Source organism: Dunckerocampus dactyliophorus, chromosome 14 (genome assembly GCF_027744805.1).
Source record: "Dunckerocampus dactyliophorus isolate RoL2022-P2 chromosome 14, RoL_Ddac_1.1, whole genome shotgun sequence".
In the NCBI taxonomy this organism is placed as follows: domain Eukaryota; kingdom Metazoa; phylum Chordata; class Actinopteri; order Syngnathiformes; family Syngnathidae; genus Dunckerocampus; species Dunckerocampus dactyliophorus.
The window spans coordinates 3,949,152-3,967,718 of NC_072832.1; the positions used below are offsets into that span (position 1 = coordinate 3,949,152).

Consider the following 18,567-nt stretch of genomic DNA (forward strand, 5'->3'; position numbering starts at 1 on the left):
GTTTTCTGCATAAAATAAATTTTAAAAATATTTAAAATCCGGGCTTTTGTGTGAATGCAGAGTCGCGAATGTGCAGGGATCCACTGGGAACATGAATGTTTGTATTGCTTGTGGATGCAAACACGTCTTAAAGCGAATATTAACCTTAACCGCAATATTGTGTGCATATAAACATAGTGATTGATGCCTGCTATGTCTGATCCAGCCTCGTTTTGGCAACTCTTCTTATTATGTGGTGGTAGGCGTATCATCAACATGAGTTTGAAGCTAGTTATTGTCAGCCTCAGCTTGGCCCCGTGAAACGCCGGCAATTTGCAGCGCATGTGCCTCGAGGAGGGGGGAATAGGATGCGAAGGCGTCTGGTGTTTGTAAAAGTGGTCAATGCATGAGAATGTGAGTAGGAAGATGTCAAATTGGAGGCGACTTAGTCATCGCGGTGTGGGTGAGAGGCGCTCGTTGGCGGCGATGAGGAATATTTACACTGACAGTGTGAATGGAGTGTCCATGAACTTATTACTGGCAGATATATTATGGATGGGCCGCAGCAAAAATGATGTATACAGTGAATCCCTGCATGTTCAAGGTTCAGTACTAGCGTCCACGCAAATTCATGGATTTTTGTTAGAAAAAATAATAATTTGTGGAAAACACGCTCATTCATGCTTTTTCTCTCTGATAATAGGCCGTACAGAAAACTTGAAGCATGCCGGGGTAGTTTAGTTTCTACTATGTTACACTCTTCTTCCCACTGAGACAAAGAGACTGTATGACTGACAAAAGGGCTCACTCCGTTCTTGCCGTTGTTGGAACCAGGTGCTGAAATCAATGCACAGATTGAACTCTCTTCCCGCCCGTTTGCATGCGAGAGACACCTCTATTCATGAATAATGAATTCATGTTATTTTTACAATATGCTGAGGGCCAATAAAAAACAAGCTGTGGACCAAAAATGGCCCCCAGGCTGCACTTTGTTTACTACTGTATTACGTAATATTTGTATTATTGTGGTTATAGTTTGCATTAATTAATCATTCTTGGAATTGTCATTACATTCATATAAATAAAATATAAAATAAATACAATATATGTTGTACCATTTTATATAATTAATTATTATTTAAATAATACTGTGTTTTTAAATTTAATTTATTCAGTTTTTTTTGTGAGTGTATATTTTATTTTTATTGATATTTTTGATCCAGCTCACACTGCAGGTGTGTGTAGTTTTTATTGTATTAAATAAACAATTGTCATTGGGAATCGTGGGTTTATCACCATGGCAACGCCATTTGATGGCGTCTCCATGATGATGATTGAAAACCTAACCCCCTCACCACCAGCAAACCCCACCTCCGTTCCTTGCAAACATATCACGGGGGCTGCCCTCCACCGAGAACATTGTAGCCTTTTTCTGATAATAGCTTTTTAATGTTGTGTTTTGTTTAGGCATGCAGAGTAATTATCCGCCCCCCTCCCCTTCCCAGCCCCACCCTTTTGTAATCACATTTTGCTGCCACTCACACAGTTATTACAGAAAGACAAATACAGCAGGTGAAGGTGGAGGGGGTGGTTGCAGTATGAATTGATGTCTTCCTCACGCCACCTTGAGATCACAATGTGATAAATTGTCAGAATTAACACAAAGAAGGAGATGCGGTGTTTCCGTTTCACGGTACAGTAACACATGAGGATGCGAAGAGCAGATGATGCAAGGTTGTGGGTGCTTAAAATGCCAAGAGAGACCCATTTTGCTCGCTGTTTTTATTGTATGCGGAGCGTTTACGTGCGTAACGCTCATATTTGGATGCCAACAGGAAGACATCTTGTTAGATTGACGGAGGACGCGGAGGTGGACGTCAGTCTATAAATGTGATAAATGTGTATCTGCCAGGCCTCGAGGCATTTGCATCCGCTTTTAACCAGATTTGACCTGGTGAGGACGCAAATGAGAAAGGTGGCGATATTTGCACTTTTTTTTGTTTATTCATGTTTGAAATTGCATTTGTTGTTTGGCAGCTGCATAGTAAAAGTTGTAAAAACAAAAATGATACATTTTCCCGTTTTTTTTTTCCCCCAACCTTTGTAAAAAGTTTGGGTGGTTTTATGTAGGGCCCTTTGATTTCCGTTTTAATGGAATCATGGACGTAATCGCGGAATTGGCCAATAAAAACATTTTATTTACTGTCATAAAAGTGCACATTCTATGCTGGTAAAAGGCAAAAAAATCGAATTTACAAAAAGACGCAAAAAAACTGAATTTGGAAAAAAATAACACGGAATTTGGGAAGAAACAAAACAGATTTCATAGAGTCCTGGTTTTAAAAAGGTCTGTGTTCTACTAAGTACCATCCTGGTTTAAAAAAAACCCATGTTATAGGAAAAGTCGCCCCTCGCTACATCACGATTCAAACATTGTGTCCTCACTCAAATTGGTGAAAAACTATGATAATTAATAAATGATCACTGTTTTTTGGTTGAATAAAGTATATCATTTAGTAAAAAAAAATGCATATTTAAGCACATTGTATGTATTGTTGGCCTAAGTTAAGCATTTTCAAGCATTAAAATGAATGAAAATACAAATACGTATAAGGCATTCGGAAGATGAGATGCAGTATGTAGAGCCATTTTGCGTAATGGCTCTCACTGTGGTTTGCTGGAGTCCCAAAACTTGAGAAATGGCTTTATAGCCTTTTCCAGGCTGATGGATCTCAATTAATCTCAGTTAAGTTATGTTTTAACGGGGGGGATCACTATTTCCACACAGGGCCATGTAGGGTGGAATTTTGTTCTCCTTAATAATAATTGTGTTCAGTTGTGTTGTCATCGACTAATATTGAAATTTGTTTGATGATCTCAAACGTGATCAGTGTGGCAGGAAGGGGGGAAACACTTTTCCACACCGCTTTACATGTTCAGGCATCATTTCGAGCATCAGTGGTGTGTAGACGAGGATTATTTTTCATTTTGAGTAGGAAAAATTAGTTTATTTTAAAGCAGATGCGACCTTAAGAATATTGCTGTGGAAAATTCATTCGTTCAGTTTGATGGCCTCAGTAACCTCCGCTTTCACAAAAATGATGTTATCAGCCAGGCGCAGTCAACTCACAATGTCTACTCAAATGTTTCTATTAGCTCCAATTACTTGGTGTGTCTGCGGGTCCATGCCGTCCACCTGAGTGCAGCTGGTTTGCGTCAAGGCATGCTGAGTAACAAGTGGAGAGCAGTTAGTGACGCCTACACACTCAGCTGTCACTCAGCCAGCGGGGGGATGAATGAATCAGGAAGGACTGGTCATGCTGGTGTATTTGGATAGGGAACGTCGGCACTTGGGAAGTGGAGAGAGGAATCACAACGTCTCAGTATAAATCTATACTGAGCATAGTAAAGGGGGCATTTTTATGTTCCTCTAAGGTCTCCACCCCTACAACTGATGTCAGTTAGTTTGGGAAATGTCTTTTTAAGATACGGTGGATAATCCTCAGAACATCTTCTCTCTTTTAGACTATAATAGAGTCAAGAAACATGAAAGGAATTCACACCTACAGTCATTTGAAAAAATGAGGACACCCCATGATGTAATTCTCCCCCTGAACCGCGGCACACAAAAGGGTGAAAATGTGTCAGAATGTGCACCTCTGCTGTGTTGCCTGTGCTATTATTTTTCTAACACATACACCACATGATGGCGCTGTTATTTATCCCCCAAATTCGGTCCCCTATAAGTCCGATTATAAGCGAGCGTGTCTTCCGAAGTGTTTCGATCACAAATGACCTTTACAAAACGGTAATATTGGCACTGATCGCGCTTGTTGCGTCCTGGCTGGTCCACTGTTTATTAGTATTTTTGCATAATGTGTAGGTGTTACGGTGCACATTTATTTGTGCAGCATTATCGTCCCTCACTGTCGCCTACTTTTGCACGTGGAGCATGTGTAAACTCTGTCACAGCACACGGTGCGTTTTATGGCTTGTTGTAAATTTGCATTGCGCCTCAGTAACCCTGTATGACTGACAGCCTTTGTCTCGCCAGGTGCGGGCGTGTCGCTGGGTAACGTTTCATTGACAAATCCCCGCCATGACGCTTATCGACTGAGCTGATTCACACCCAGTGTAAAACACGTACAACACCTATTATTTTTTGACACCACATCGCACAGGCTACGGGATCATTGCAGGGACATAAGAGACGCCCCCCCTCATAGCTTATAGCAAGCTACCGAGTGAACTAGTTAGCCTCCAATGTGTTGGTTCTAAACCTAAAGTGTTTCAAACGTACTGGGCACGAAGGACAAAGTACGAAGACAAAAACTTACCACTTCCCCACGGAACGGGAGGAGAACTTTTCACTCTACCATGTCGGACATGCCATGGCCGGGTACACGCAGCGTTAATGTAATGTAATCTCGGTCTCATCAATGTAACATTGCTGATGCCTGGTGACCAGAATGGTACAATATTTTTTGGCCACAGTGATCAGTTATTAAAAACCACCAAAGAGTGAGGTCGTGATATTCGTGACCATTGAAAAGTGCCTATTTTATATATTTGTTTTTAATAGTAAAGTACATTTTCATGATATAGATGAGATCATTTCTCCAAAAATATGTTAAATTATTATTTTTTAATGAAGTTATATTTCAGAATATAATTTCTCAAAAAATATCAGTTACATTTTTGATATTTTTTTAAGTTAATTGTCGTTTTGGATGAAAAGGGAAAAAACATGTGGGAATATATGCTTCATATCAGTTGAATTTTTACCTCCGCCAAGCGCAGCGCGGAGGTTATGTTTTGTTTGTGTTCAAAATAACTTGAGACTTTCTGAATGGATTTGGATGACATTTTCAGGTATTGTTGGAAATGGGATATGGAAGAACTGATTAAATGTTGGGGGTGATCCAGATCACCGTCTTTAAGGGATTATTTAAAATTGCGAAATAGGAGCATTTTTGGCATTTGTGCGTATAACTCCACAAAAAATGGTCAGAGCGCTTGGGAAAGAAAATACGGGACAACTTTCCAACACATTCTACAAAATATCAAAGACTGATCCCAAAAAATGTAGGATTGTTATGTTGGTGTGAATCCCAATATGGGGGAACTATGGCGCTTGCCGGAGGTCTGAGCTCTGAGTGCTTCTCTAGTTTTTTTTTTTATTTCTTCCCTCATTTTTCCCTAATTTTCTCTTATGTTATGCAAAATTGACCTTATTTTTAAATGCAAATGTTGGCAGGTATGGCATCCAGTCAAATATCAGTAATGCTCAAATCCACTTGAGGGCATATTAGCTTGCTATGATATGCTGTGATGTATTAAGCCACATTATAGTCCCTAGTTCAGTTTTTCCCAGTTTTAGTTCACATGTGGAGACTTTAATGTATTGATTTTATCAGTCGTTTTTTGGGCCTCTAAATGAGTACTGACGTTGTCGGTTTGTTATTTTTCTGTTGCATTTTTTGCACATGCTCACCTTTTTGCCCATTCCACTCATGCCAGCGAGAGTCGCTTTGTTTGCCAAAGCGCAAAGCGATGCTGTTCCTGTATGGACAAGGTTGCATGTTGCAACGCTGTCGTTACCTTTGGCAGCGAGCTGTGTGGATGACCGTCGGGTGGGTGTCGATGAATTTGTAACCGAGCGGCGTGGGGGACGGCGAGAGGATGTCGTGACATGTTTTTCCACCCGGTTCCTCACCCTCCTGCTTTACCACTTGAACGTGGGATACAAATGTGATAGCATGTGTGCAGGGAAAAGCATGATCATTTGACTTCATAGCAAAAGGAAGGAAATAATTGTCTCCTGCAAGCAACTTCTACAGTATAGTATGATCCTCGTGCGGACTTTTCTTCAATTCAATGCTAACATTTGCTAATTAGTACCTAAACTGATGAGAATTCTTTGTGTCCACACTAAACGCTCGTGTGGCGAATTAAAACTTTTTGCTCAACTTGGCCGTGAAACTATAAATGTCACAGTGGTAATTATTAGGCAGTTTGGATATACGTCACGTGGGAGCCACAAATTGACGTGCAGCATGTTGCATGGTGCATACCACAAACATCTGTGTGTGTGTGTGTGTGTGTTTCACACACACTCCAGGCTGCCTTCCCAGCATCTCTTCTTGTCAACCTGTGTGGTTTATTGTGGTCCCCCGTGGCTAGCCTTTCCCAATCGAGTGTCCAGATCGCATCCGTCTCAACGCTAATGGCTTTTTCCATTATTGTTGCCATCCAGGGGCAGTGACCCACCAGATCCAGCAGATGGAACTATAATGGGCTCCTGCCACCCACAGGGGTAGAACAGTATGGCTTGTTTTGACTTTTTTTTGTCTTTTTTTTTTGTCTTTTTTTCCAGAAATGACTTTCTTCCGGCCATGTCTTATTGGCCCAACAGTTAGGGATTAGAGCGCCACCTGTTGCTTGGGCATGCATGGATGGACATTTTTTATAAAGGTCAATACACACATACACTGGGAGTGTACCTGTAGACATACGCTTGTGAAGTCCTCTGGTCAGCATGAGACATGTGTAAGTCTCATCAGAAGCTCAGCAAGGCATTAAAGCCGCAAACTGAGGGAGAGGAAGTGGTAACTGTACAGTACGTTGTCTGTACATTTTGTGGAAGTGTACACTCAAAACAAAATACCCACCAGGTGCTAACCATACCTCCCAAGGTGTGCTGTAAAACCTCTGTTTCTCACCGGCTATAAACATCCATTCCGGGGAAATCAATCTGCTTTCGTCCCCGAGGCCGACGGCCACTGCCGCCGCCGCCGCCTTATGCAAGTCAGCACTTCCACAGCAACTTGGCTGCACTTGACCTCATGTTCGTCTCCTGCCGTGGAAAAAAAAGGCCACACTGAAATGGTGTTTTTTTGGAGCTCACAGCGGGCTTGTTGGTGTTGTTGCTGTGCTTCATCAATAAGCTGTTGCGACATCAGCATGTTATGCAGCAGTGTAATGGCTCTCTTACACACTGTTTGGCCCTGATGATGAATGGGACCAGACAGGCCACTTATGTAACAGCGTTTGGGGTGTCACACGGGGCGGGGGAGAAAAGGTGGTTTGTGATGGGGCTAAAAACAGAAATGTTCAGGAGAGCGTGACCTCACTGAGAACTATGCACCATTTCTTTCAAGTGATGTCACAACTCTTGTATGTGTAAAGGCTCGTAACTGCTTTACTAACACATTTATTGCACTTCCTGCTTGGTTTGCTAGCAAGCAATATACAAGAAACCTTGTGCAGCCAATTACATTTTATTGTTGAATTTGTTATATGTACTTGTTTGTGTAAGCTAACTCTTCTCCTCCTGAACCGCTGCAGACAAAAGGGTGAAAATGTATCAAAACATGCACCCCTGCTGTGGTTCCTGTGCTGTTAGTTATCTGAAAAATACACCACACGGTGGCGCTGTTATTAAACCCCCCAAGTCACATGGACTTGAAATTTCTCACACAGATCATTGCTCTTTACAAAGATACCTACTGTAACTTTCAGGCAGGGTGTCCTAATATTTGTTTATTTGTTTTGTTGAATATTTGTTTATTTGTTCATTCATCTTTCTTTAATTAAATGGCCATATTTCAGACAATGTTACAAATGTTGATTAATCATGATTAATTAATTTGAAAGCTATGGTTAATCTTGATTACAAATTTTAATCATTTGACAGCACGACTTACATTATGCTTTACTATGCTATGCATGGTATTTGTTAGGTTAGGCTAGGTTATGCTAGGTTATGTAATGTCATGCTATGCTAGGTTAGCTATGCTAGGTTATGCTACGTTATGTCATGCAGTAGGTGTGTGGATGAAGGTGTAGAATTCTGATCCAAGTTAAGATAGATCAGCCTTTGCGTACGTCTGCCATTGCGGGCTAATTTTAGTACCTCCCCCAAGGAGTGATTGCTGTTTTTTTAGCAGTGTTACGCAAGAACCACTTAATTGATTTCCACGACAAAGAACCCCATAAAACTTAAGCGATCGCCATCCTGGTGTTATTTATAGCTTTATTAACAGTTCATCTTTGTCGCATTTATGGACACGGTATCTATTAAGTGCTATTCCGAAAAACCCAAAGAGACGCTATTCCAAAAAAGTTACTTAGTTGATTTCCATGAAAAATGTTCAGGAGGCTTGAGCTAATAGCCCCAAAAAGAAACCATTAAATTGTGATTGGAATCTGGATGACCTGTTGCTTTTGCGTACGAGGCCATGTTTCAACATTTTCTTGGTAATGACAAAACGACGATCCGCCATTTACCCGCCTGCGCCTTTCACACAGAACCGGGCACGGTTCACTTTCACACAGTATCATGTGTAAGCAAGTAGATGACATCATCAACACTAGTGTCTGTTTTCTGTTTGCATGGGTTGCCAATTTTTTCCCCTGTATCAATGTGTACAATAGAATCTAAATTGTCCTGCTCTATTGAGTGCCATTCTACATCTATGAATTGTTGATGTAATAGCGTGTAGGTTTTTTTCTCACAATCTGTCGTGTATGTGCCTCCTCAAAATAATTCCAACGGTTTGTGTCAGGTCTCATTAAAGAGAGCGAGCGTCTTAATTAGAAACACACCCAACAACTGCGTTGTAAGTGAGGATTACCATGCTTTTATTTTTTATTGCCAGTGCCAAAGGGTTGATACATGCACAACAAACACCCCTGGAATCCTCGTCGCCTGCTCGTGATCACTTTATTTACCAACCACTGTCGCCTCCTTTCATTTGGAATTTGACGTGACGGAAATACTCATCCCAGTGTAGCTGCAGACAGGAAGAAAAGAGTTTGTATCTTTTAGTTTTTTGAGCTTATCTTTGTTTGCGAGGCGCTCTGCCAAGACGTTACATGACACAAACGTGGGTGTAAAAAAAGGGGGCGGGGGGTGGGCTTGGCGGCCTTAAATACTCGATTGTGTGTGTAATGTGAACTGAGCGCTTGTATCTGCCAGCGCTCCTCTCAGGCAGGTTCATGTGTTTTTGATTAAGAGCGCCTCCAGGGACGGCAGAAATAGAGAGACGATGATCAGTAAACTGAATTATTGCCGTTTCATTTCATTCTGGACGACCTCAGTGATCTTCCAACATCTCCATCAGGTGTTTGTCTTCACGCTTTGCTGTGTGTCTTATGCAACAATTTCAGCCCACTTACATGTTCGGGTACGCGAGGCCGCCGTTTACGAGCAGAGTGCAGCTATTTGCCAGCACTCATACTGCGCTGATCCAGTTTTAAGAGTAATTAGCTACAGGCTAGCAGGCACGTGAAATTTTCTTCCCTTGCTTGTAAACGTCGTCTCCGGCTCGACGTGATCAAAGAGGAAGTGCGCTTTTGTCTGCTCGCTGTATGCCACGCTATATCGAGAGCTTTGTTGTAAAAATATATCCACCGAAAAAAACCAGCACAAAGCCGGCTTGCTTTGGCCTGAAATAAAACAACTATATGTAACAATTGTACCTTAAAATAACAGCTAATTGAGCTTGTGATAGCTTGGAGAAGAGCGTTGCTGATCAACTACTTCAGTACAATTCAATGCAATGCAGTACAATACAATTCAATACAGTACAGTGCAGTGCAGTGCAATACAATTCAATACGATACAATGCAAAGCAATACCGTACAGTACAATACAGTTCAATGCAATGTAATGCAGTACAGTACAATGCAGTGCAATACAGTACGGTACAATACACACCCATTACAATGCAATAAAATGCAATGCAATATACAAATTTGCCCACGGCTGCTTTATCACCGCCAATGTTCTGCCTCCAGCTCCCAACTTGAAGGGGCGTCCTCGGAAGAAGAAGTTGTCCTTCTCGCAAAGGAGGGACTTCCAGTTTCAAGGGTCGTCAGGGTCAAACCCGGGGTCGACAGCAGCGGTGGCGGCGCAGGACGCCATCAGCCCGGACGGGAAAAGTCCCAAGGTGGGTCTAAGAGGTTGATGGATTATGACAGAATTGATAGATGTGTTTAAAAAGGTATCATTTCTGATGTTATTTGATAGGAAGCATCTGTATTCGCAGTATTTGTCAGTGTTTCAGTTTCCTGTTGCCTGCTGTGTGCACATCTGAGCTGTGCTCTAATATTCCAAGTAAAGCAAACAGACTTTTTCTGCAGATGTTATCCCAATGACCTTGGACAGCTAAATCAATACTAGCAATTCTGTCTTGAAACTGGAGTCAAGATAATCTGTGCTGAATCTGCGATGACAAGAGGAGCCACATCATTGGGAATCAATGAGAGGTTGCCCCACCTCCCCCCCACCCACCCACCCCAACCCCCGGCTGCCTGGATATTTTTTGGGCTTTGCCCCACACCCGTTGCATGAAAAATAAAAAGGCGACTTCATTTTTGATGTCCTCCCCTTGCAGGTCAAAGCTAGCTGTAAAGCGCTACCCAACGGCAAGATTAGCTCCACCGCCAAGCACAAAGCCAGCGGCCTCGGGAAGAAGACGCCGCCCGAGGACAAGGAGCGACGGAAGGAGGTGGAGGAGAGGAGCGAGAAGGAGGAGACCAGAGATGAGGACGAGTCGTCGTCTTCGTTGTCGTCGTCGGAGGAGAGCCGAGAGGACGAGCAGGCCTTCCTTGTGGAGCTCTACAAGTACATGAAGGAGAGGGACACGCCCATCGAGAGGATCCCCTTCCTGGGCTTCAAACAGAGTGAGTGGCACACTTTCTAAAAAAGTCAGTGTTTGACATTCACCAGTGCTCAAGTGTCCCCTTTCATCTGTGAAAAGTCTGCAATCACACTAGACTGCTACACAACAACCACAACACTTAAAAGGTCCTGTATTAACATATTTTTAAATAAGTCTCCCACCATAGCTTATTGGAGGTGTGTTGTCCAAAATGTGGCCTTAGACAGTTTATACGTGCGTTTGGTAAGACCTACTGGGAACACGCTGTTTGTGTGTCCGTAGCATTACTGCTAACGAGCTGTGTTTGTCCACACCTGTCTTCGACACAGTGTGTGTCTCCAAGAAGCTACTGTGTATTTTATTTATAGTCGTCCCTCGTTAATTGCGGTTAATTGGTTCCAGACCCGACTGCGATAAGTGAATTTCATAGTTAGGGAATAGAAAACCTGTTTATGACTTTCTAAATAGACACGAAATAACACGCCTGTGGTCACCTGTACACTCCCGTAATTCTTTTTTCTTTTCAACATATTGCTCAACTGTAACGCGCAGGCTACGGGATCACTGCGGGGACATAAGAGATGACCGCCGCTAGCATAGCAAGCTGCCGACTTAACTACTTAGCATGTCCAATTTGTTTATTCTGAACTTAAGACAGTGTTTCAAACTGGAGTGGGGAAGAAGGACAGAGAAGCCAAAAACCTACCACTTCCACATGGAATGGGAGGAGAACTTTTTTTTTTCACTCTCATCATGTCGGACATGCCATGGCTGACTCCATGCAGTGTGAAGCTAATCTAATCTAAGGTGACGTCCCATCAATGTAACATTACTGCTGCCTCATGATCACAGTACTACATATGACTTGTCTTTTAATATTTTATGACTACTAGGCCACAGTCAACCGCAAAACAGCAATCATTTAATAATTAATCTTTTAAAAAATACAATAGAGTGAGGGAGCGGTGTTCGAACCGCAATGTACCGAGGGACGACCGTATTGTTAAAAAGGCCAGTTTGCATAAAGAGCACTTTTAATAACGTAAGACTTGCTCATTTTGTGTATTTATTGGATTAAAGTGAACTCCACAAATTCACAAATTGATTACAATGCAACATTGCAGTTCCCTTGCGTTGGCTAACTTGGAATTTTGTAGATTTCTAGTTTATTCCTGTTAATTTCCATGAGTTCCAATATTGAATCCTTAATTCTCTTGGAAAATATCCACCTTGCTAATTCCTAGAAGTCTGCAAAGCCACTTATAAGGCTTGCGTTCATTCTTGTCAAATAGTTTCAAATCCTTAACTGTCTTCTCATGAACCTTCTCGAAAGAACATCTCATGCATGAGGAACACGTGTGCCGCAGATGAAAGGGATCTCGAATGTGGGTCGGGCAGAGATGGCCCACGTTAACGGCGTAAAGGTCACAGCATGGTGTCTTGAAGGTGCGTTTGTTTTACTCGTCATTTGATCTGGGAGGCACGAGAGACCCGGCGGGCTCCTCGGCTTCTTTGTCGGCTTTTACTCCACCAGGAGAGAAGACATTTGCATTCGCTCCCCGAAAAGATTCCACAACAGCAGGATGTGATTGAAAAGTGGGCGCGGGACATGCGTGGAATGTAGCGTTGACACTTTGTATTTGGCTTTAAACGTGTTAACAATCGGCTGCTGCGTGAAGGTGAGCCGCGGCCGCTGTCATCTGGTGTTAAATGGGTCACTGTAGCGCCAGTGAATAAAGTCGGCGTGTACGCTTTTGGCTCTCAAGCAGCCAGCCTCATTAAATGGTAAAAATCATGCTGTTTAAAGTATTTCATTGGCAGCAAGCTCATGCAAAAAAAAAGGAGGGAGAATATGAAATAAATCATAATTAATACAACAAAGATTGAAATCTTTGTCGCAGTCTTCCCTCCAGACGAGCTGCAAACGCAGATGAAACATTTCCGGCTGATTGTGAGTGAAATTGTCTTATTCTCATCACGAGTGATAATAATAATAATGTTTGTTTTAATGGTGTTTAACACAGCAACAGATGGCTGACTGATTCCGCCTTGTTAGCTGCCTCGTTCCCGTATCCCAGTGATTTACCTCCAAAGCGCCCAACCCTCCCTCGCTGAATCCCAACACGGATGGTTTATTCCACCCCGTCGTACCTGTGCAGTTAAACACATGCACAGATTTTGTCATTTAAAAAAATCCTGCTAATGTTATGTTTTTTCTGCTGCTTTAACACACACAGAGTCCACTTGTTCTCCTGCCTGCCCGGCTTTCATACTGAATTTATACGCTGCCCCGGGGGCTGTATGCATTAAACATGTCAGAGCAGAGCCGCTGATCTGAGGCCCGTCGGCCCCTTAAGTCTGTAATAAGCACATGTATTTTACAGCGGCCGCTCTAAACCTTTCAAATAACGTGTTGAGCCTCGACGACGGGGCATGTTTAAGTTATTATTTGTCACCATGGCTCTATTAGAGCCGGCAGAGAGCGGGTTGTGTTCATGCTGGATTCAAGACCTTCGCTATTACGCTTTATGTCTGGCTGTAGCGTGATTTTTCACCGCAAGGTCACACAGTCACTGTTATTTATTGCAGGTTGGAAAGTGTGCTTCCACGACAGCATCCTCAATAATCAGGTGTTGTTCCAAAACGATGAATTGCACACCATGGAACACCTCACGCACCTTTTCCACTTCAAGGTTTTCAGGAAAAATCGGCCTCAAAAGTCAAACCATCACCAAATCTACTCATCCCCTGATGGCAAAGAGTAACAGTGTGATGATAACCATAGAACAGAAATGGAACCTAGCAATATTACCGCAAACTTCTATTAACTGCTGAGTCTGCTATGTACCGCCAGGTGTGTGGTCTACAAAAGGGTATCTAATTAACTCTCGGTCAAACAACGTTAGCATTGTCAGCTGTGGCTGTAGGCAACCTCCTGATAGAGGTTTTTTTTTTTTATTGCCTCAATATCACCCCATCTCGTTCTTGTGGACCCAATCTCGTGCTTCATCTGACATTAAACATAACAAATGCACGTGTGTGTTACATCTTACGTACGCAACACAGGAAAAGGCGGGATATAATGGCTGCATACGTTCCCTTGAAGTACAGCAGTACCGGTTAAAGGCCTGCGGAAGACATTATCACCGTACAAACCTCTCTCGGTATGTCTTGTCAGGGCGACCGCCTATGGCGAGTAGTTTTACTTTATTTTAGTTGTATTTTATAGTGTTTAACTTCTCTTTACACTTTAAGAATATTCAGATCTTAATACTTGTAATGTTGGCAGTATTGTAACCAGTGAGTGGACAGCATTTGCTGGTTCATTTTGACTTTCTCTGTTGTTTGCAGGTATAAAACATGACACCGCTTTCTAAGCCTTGTTTTGCCACAATCGAAAGGTCCCGGCTGGGCCATAGCAAGGCTGCTGTCTTTGGAATGGCAGCAGCTTTTCCTTGTAGTAAAAAACAAAAAAAAATCCCAAATACACATGAGTCCATTTCAAATTCACGCTTGACTTTTTACGGCCAGAGCGGGGCCTCTGAAGTGTTGCGCATATAGGACAGATATTAATCTTCTTTAATAGCAATATTTTCTCTGCAGATGGAACAGTTTCCATTCCTTTATGTTGAACTGGAAACTGAATGGCTGAATGGCAAACTGGCGTCCTTGTTATTTCTTTCCTCTTATTGTCACTTCTTTAATATTGACTCGGCTCTCTGAAGGCCGAGGAAGTGGAAAGGAAGCAAGAGAAAGAGCGCAGCAAGACTGCAGACTTGTCGACTTTATCACCGATCAGCATGCGATTGTGAACGTCGCTTCCAATTTGTCTCATCTCTCTCCATCATGTCGTCTTAATTGTTGCGCCGTCTTCGCCGCGTGCAGCCTGCATTGTGTCGCTTTTTTTTTTTAATTTATTTTATTTTTTTTTACACCGTTCTTATCAGCGGCTTAATTGGCCTCCGCAAAATGAGGGAATGGAGAGAAGGAATTGCTAATGACAAGACATGTAAGAGAGACGCGTGTGCATGTTTGCTTTATCAGCTGCCCCCCCCCCTCGCCTCCATGCACACACTCAGCAGTGAGTCCAGTGTGGTAATTACAGCTGATGCATAACAAGTTGCTTAAATAGTCCATCATGCAGTCAGACGACACAATATGCTGCAGTGCTCAGTTCAATCATTGAAACCTTGCAAGCTGCCTTTGTTATTCCAGCCGTGCATTGAAAACAGTTGCATGAGGGGAGGACACGAAAAAGAAAACTGAAAAAAAAAAAAAGAAAAAATCAATGCTGTCAAACGCGCAGATAGGAAAATGTCATTTTGACAAATGCAAGGCTTTGTGTAGGCACAGATTGAATTTTGATGGATTTCTCTTTTGGTTGAGGCCTCCTCTTTTCTTTTTTTTTTTTGCTGTTCTGTTTCTAAGCCCGCCAAATAAAAATGTTAAACAATGAAAGCAAACACAAATGTTATTGGTGGGAAGCTGCTTGTGTGACACACAATGGTTATTTGGATTTAATACAATGAGCAAAGTGAGAAGTTTGAGCATATTGCCAAGCGTCTGATGCTCCTAACGCAGGGGTGTCACAACTTTTTCCACCGAGGGCCGCATACACAAAAATTGCAGGATGCTGGGGCCACTTTGGTGCAATTTGTACATTAAAAATGCAAAATCCAATCCAATCTAGGTTGATGTATGATCATCTAGCTGGACAAAACATCCACATCTTAACTTTGTCTTATAGGTGGCAAAGCAAATGATCATGAACTTCACTCTTTGCTCTTTTTTTCCCATTTTTGCTGTTTTTTTTTACAATTTTAGTTACCAAATATTTAAACTTGGTTGTTAAATAATCTTAGTAAATTTTGTTTTCGTAATATTACGTCTTAATTCCCACAATATTTTGATTTTATTCCCATAATATTATAACTTTTTGCACAAACTAATTTTCCAAAAATTACAGCTTAATTTTGTTTTGTTTTTTTCCTCATCATATTATGACTTTGCTCTTTATTCCCATTTTTGCTGGGGTTTTTTTTCAAAATATTTCAACTTTTTTCTTAAATAATCTTAGTAAATGTTATTTTTGTAATATTATGGCTTAATTCCCATACTATTTGGACTTTATTATCATAACATTCTAACTTTTTCTGCAAGCTAATTTTCCAAAAATGACAACTTTAGTTGGTTTTTTTCCCTCATAATATCACTTTTAAAAAATGTGACGTTATTTTTATTCAAAATATTATGACGTTATTCTTGTAAAATTACAACTTCTCATTAGATTACAGCTTTTTTTCTTAATATTTTGACTGTATTCTTGTAAAATTACTGCTGATTTTTTAAATTGTATTTTTACAATGTGCCGCGGGCCGATAAAAAACACCCGTTGGTCGCAACTGGCCCCCGGGCCACCCTTTTGACACCCCTGGTCCACCCAGACATAAGAATGACAAGGAGGTGGTTGGTCAACACTGCCTTTATTGTGAAAACACACAGGCTACTGTCGACCAAAACACATCGTACAACATCAGCAGACTCAACTGTCCTCTCTGCACGCAGCCACACCCACAGTCAGGATACGTGTCACGTTCACAGACGGTGGGAAATCGCAAAACTCTTTTAACACTACAGTACGCATAACAGCCAGATGGCTTTCCCTGTGGAAGCGACAGTAATAACTAGACAGTGTAGTGGTCTTATTATTGAGAATGAACGGGTGCTAGTGCTTTGGATGTTTTTTTTTTTATTAGTTTCATTTCATTCTTGTATTTAGTGTTTTATTGTTGAATTGTATGTCCTTCATGTATTCTGCGTACAGTGTGAGTGGCTTAGGAGTTAATTTAGGTATAACTTCAACTCTTCTTCAAGGAACGGAGCTCGTACACTCCAACCTGAGGACACCTGAATATCTAATTAACAATGAATTCTTTGTATTTCCACATCTTAAATGCCGAAAGCCAATAAAATGGCCCCCGGGCCGCACTTTGCTCACCCCTGTCCTAATGGCTTCCATTCATATTTGCAGGGTGCAGCTGAAGGTTATTCTTTAATTTTTCAGGACAGCACACAAGCTGTCTTTTATCTGGTCACATCAGAGATTGTACCAGCTCTCCATATTGATTTGCTTGGCGTAAATGCGGTTGAAGGGCTGCTTTCCATTTGGACGGTGCAGGGATATGTCATTTCCACATTCCTTTGGCGTGTTCCAATAAAGTCGACACCCATCATCAGCGCTGCGGCTGTTGTACTTGAACTATTTGAGGGCGCTTTTTGAAACTTCTGCTTTCCGCTTGGCCTGGTTTCAAAGGGAAATCTTGTACGCTTCATGTTTTTTATTTTTTTGTCTTCCTCACCCTGCAATTATATCCAGACAGAGCACCACATTATTTTACTTTATTTGACAACTTTAAAGGAATAACGCAGTCGTGTTATTCCGTTACTCCGCACACACTAAATTCAAATTTTTCATCCATGGCTCTTGGTGTGGTTGAAAGCAAAGACGTCCAAATGGCGACGCCGCAAGTCAAACCAGCTTCATTCCACTTCACTTTAGCTAAACTGTAAACACAGTAGAACCTCTGAGGTCCAATACAAGACGCTAATAGATGTCAGATTTGTGTTGAAACTGTTTGGATGGCACTGTCAACATCAAAAAACCTTACTGGCTATGTTTTAAATAAAACCTTTTTGCATTCTTAACTGGCATGCAAGTGTAAAAGGAAGTTGACCACCGGTACTGTTCAAATATCGTAATAATATAATGCTCGGTCTTAGCCTTAATGGTGTAATCAAGGGTGATTTGCTTGCAAAAAACATTCTTCATTGACTTAGTAGTGTAAAAAGAAGTTAACCACTGTAGATTTGTAAACATCATAACAATAACACACTCACGCTTATATCCCAAAAGTGTAACACGAGGGTGATTCATGTCACAGATGCACCTCATTGTTTAAAACATTTTTAATTGTTGTGCAAGTGTATTTAGCACACAGAAAGATTTTCGAAACTTTTGATTAAATAAATGCTTTTTTTCCAAACAGTGCCGAACAGTGCGTGTAATATGGCTAGTAAAACAGTGCCGAGCAGTGCGTGTATAATGGCTAGTGAAACAGTCCGAACACTGCGTGTAACATGGCTAGTTAAACGGTAGCCTACCAGAAAAGTCATTCATCGCCGTCTTCATCCTCCTACACATAATCAAAATGATCTACCTGTTAACTATAAACTGGCTTGATTTTAGGCAAGGCACAATTATTTTGCTCCTCACTTGTGTTGCCAGTCATTGAGACAGTAATCGCTTTGTGTTGACTCATTTAGTGGATAGAACATCTATACCGCTACACAAGCTGCACACTGACTATTCTAAAGTATATCCAACCTTTTCTTTCGCATTGTTCCTTGACAAGATATGCTGTTGAAATGTGAGGGGCTTGCTCACCGTCCAGACACTTTATTCAGAACACAGTTGTATGAGACATAATTCATAGTATAAGATAATAATTCATCATGAGAGCTGTATCTAATGTCTTATTGTGTCACTGCTTTGTTTGTGTGCCCGCAGTCAATCTCTGGACCATGTTTCAAGCTGCTCAGAAGCTGGGAGGATACGAGCTGGTAAGCGTTCACATATGTTGCTGATTCTTGCCTCTGTATGTAGCCTGAATACACCCCTTTTTTCTTTATTTTTGTCTTTCTTTCTTTTCTCATGTAGTACACACACGTGCACACACACACACACACACACACACACACACACACACACACACACACTCCCTTCATAGACTAGCTGCTGATGTCATCAAAGCAGGAAGTGGCTCATATTTTGAAAGCGTCCTATCAGGTGATTATGATAATGCTCTCATGTTTCACCTTAAGGTTTGTTGACGTCCAGGCGTTTATGTGGACTACAGTATTG

The 18,567-nt window shown here is 41.6% G+C and overlaps 1 protein-coding gene across 6 annotated transcripts in view; it reads left to right on the forward strand.

Annotated features, from left to right (window-relative positions):
• Window positions 1-18,567, forward strand: part of arid5b (AT-rich interaction domain 5B) — a 154,577-nt gene that overhangs the window by 110,884 nt on the left and 25,126 nt on the right. For all 6 annotated transcript variants that reach the window (XM_054798655.1, XM_054798658.1, XM_054798656.1 and 3 more), the window contains 3 exons: window positions 9,781-9,932; window positions 10,380-10,668; window positions 18,214-18,266. In XM_054798655.1, the coding sequence (XP_054654630.1) occupies window positions 9,781-9,932; window positions 10,380-10,668; window positions 18,214-18,266 (494 nt within the window). The remainder of the gene's footprint in view (window positions 1-9,780; window positions 9,933-10,379; window positions 10,669-18,213; window positions 18,267-18,567) is intronic.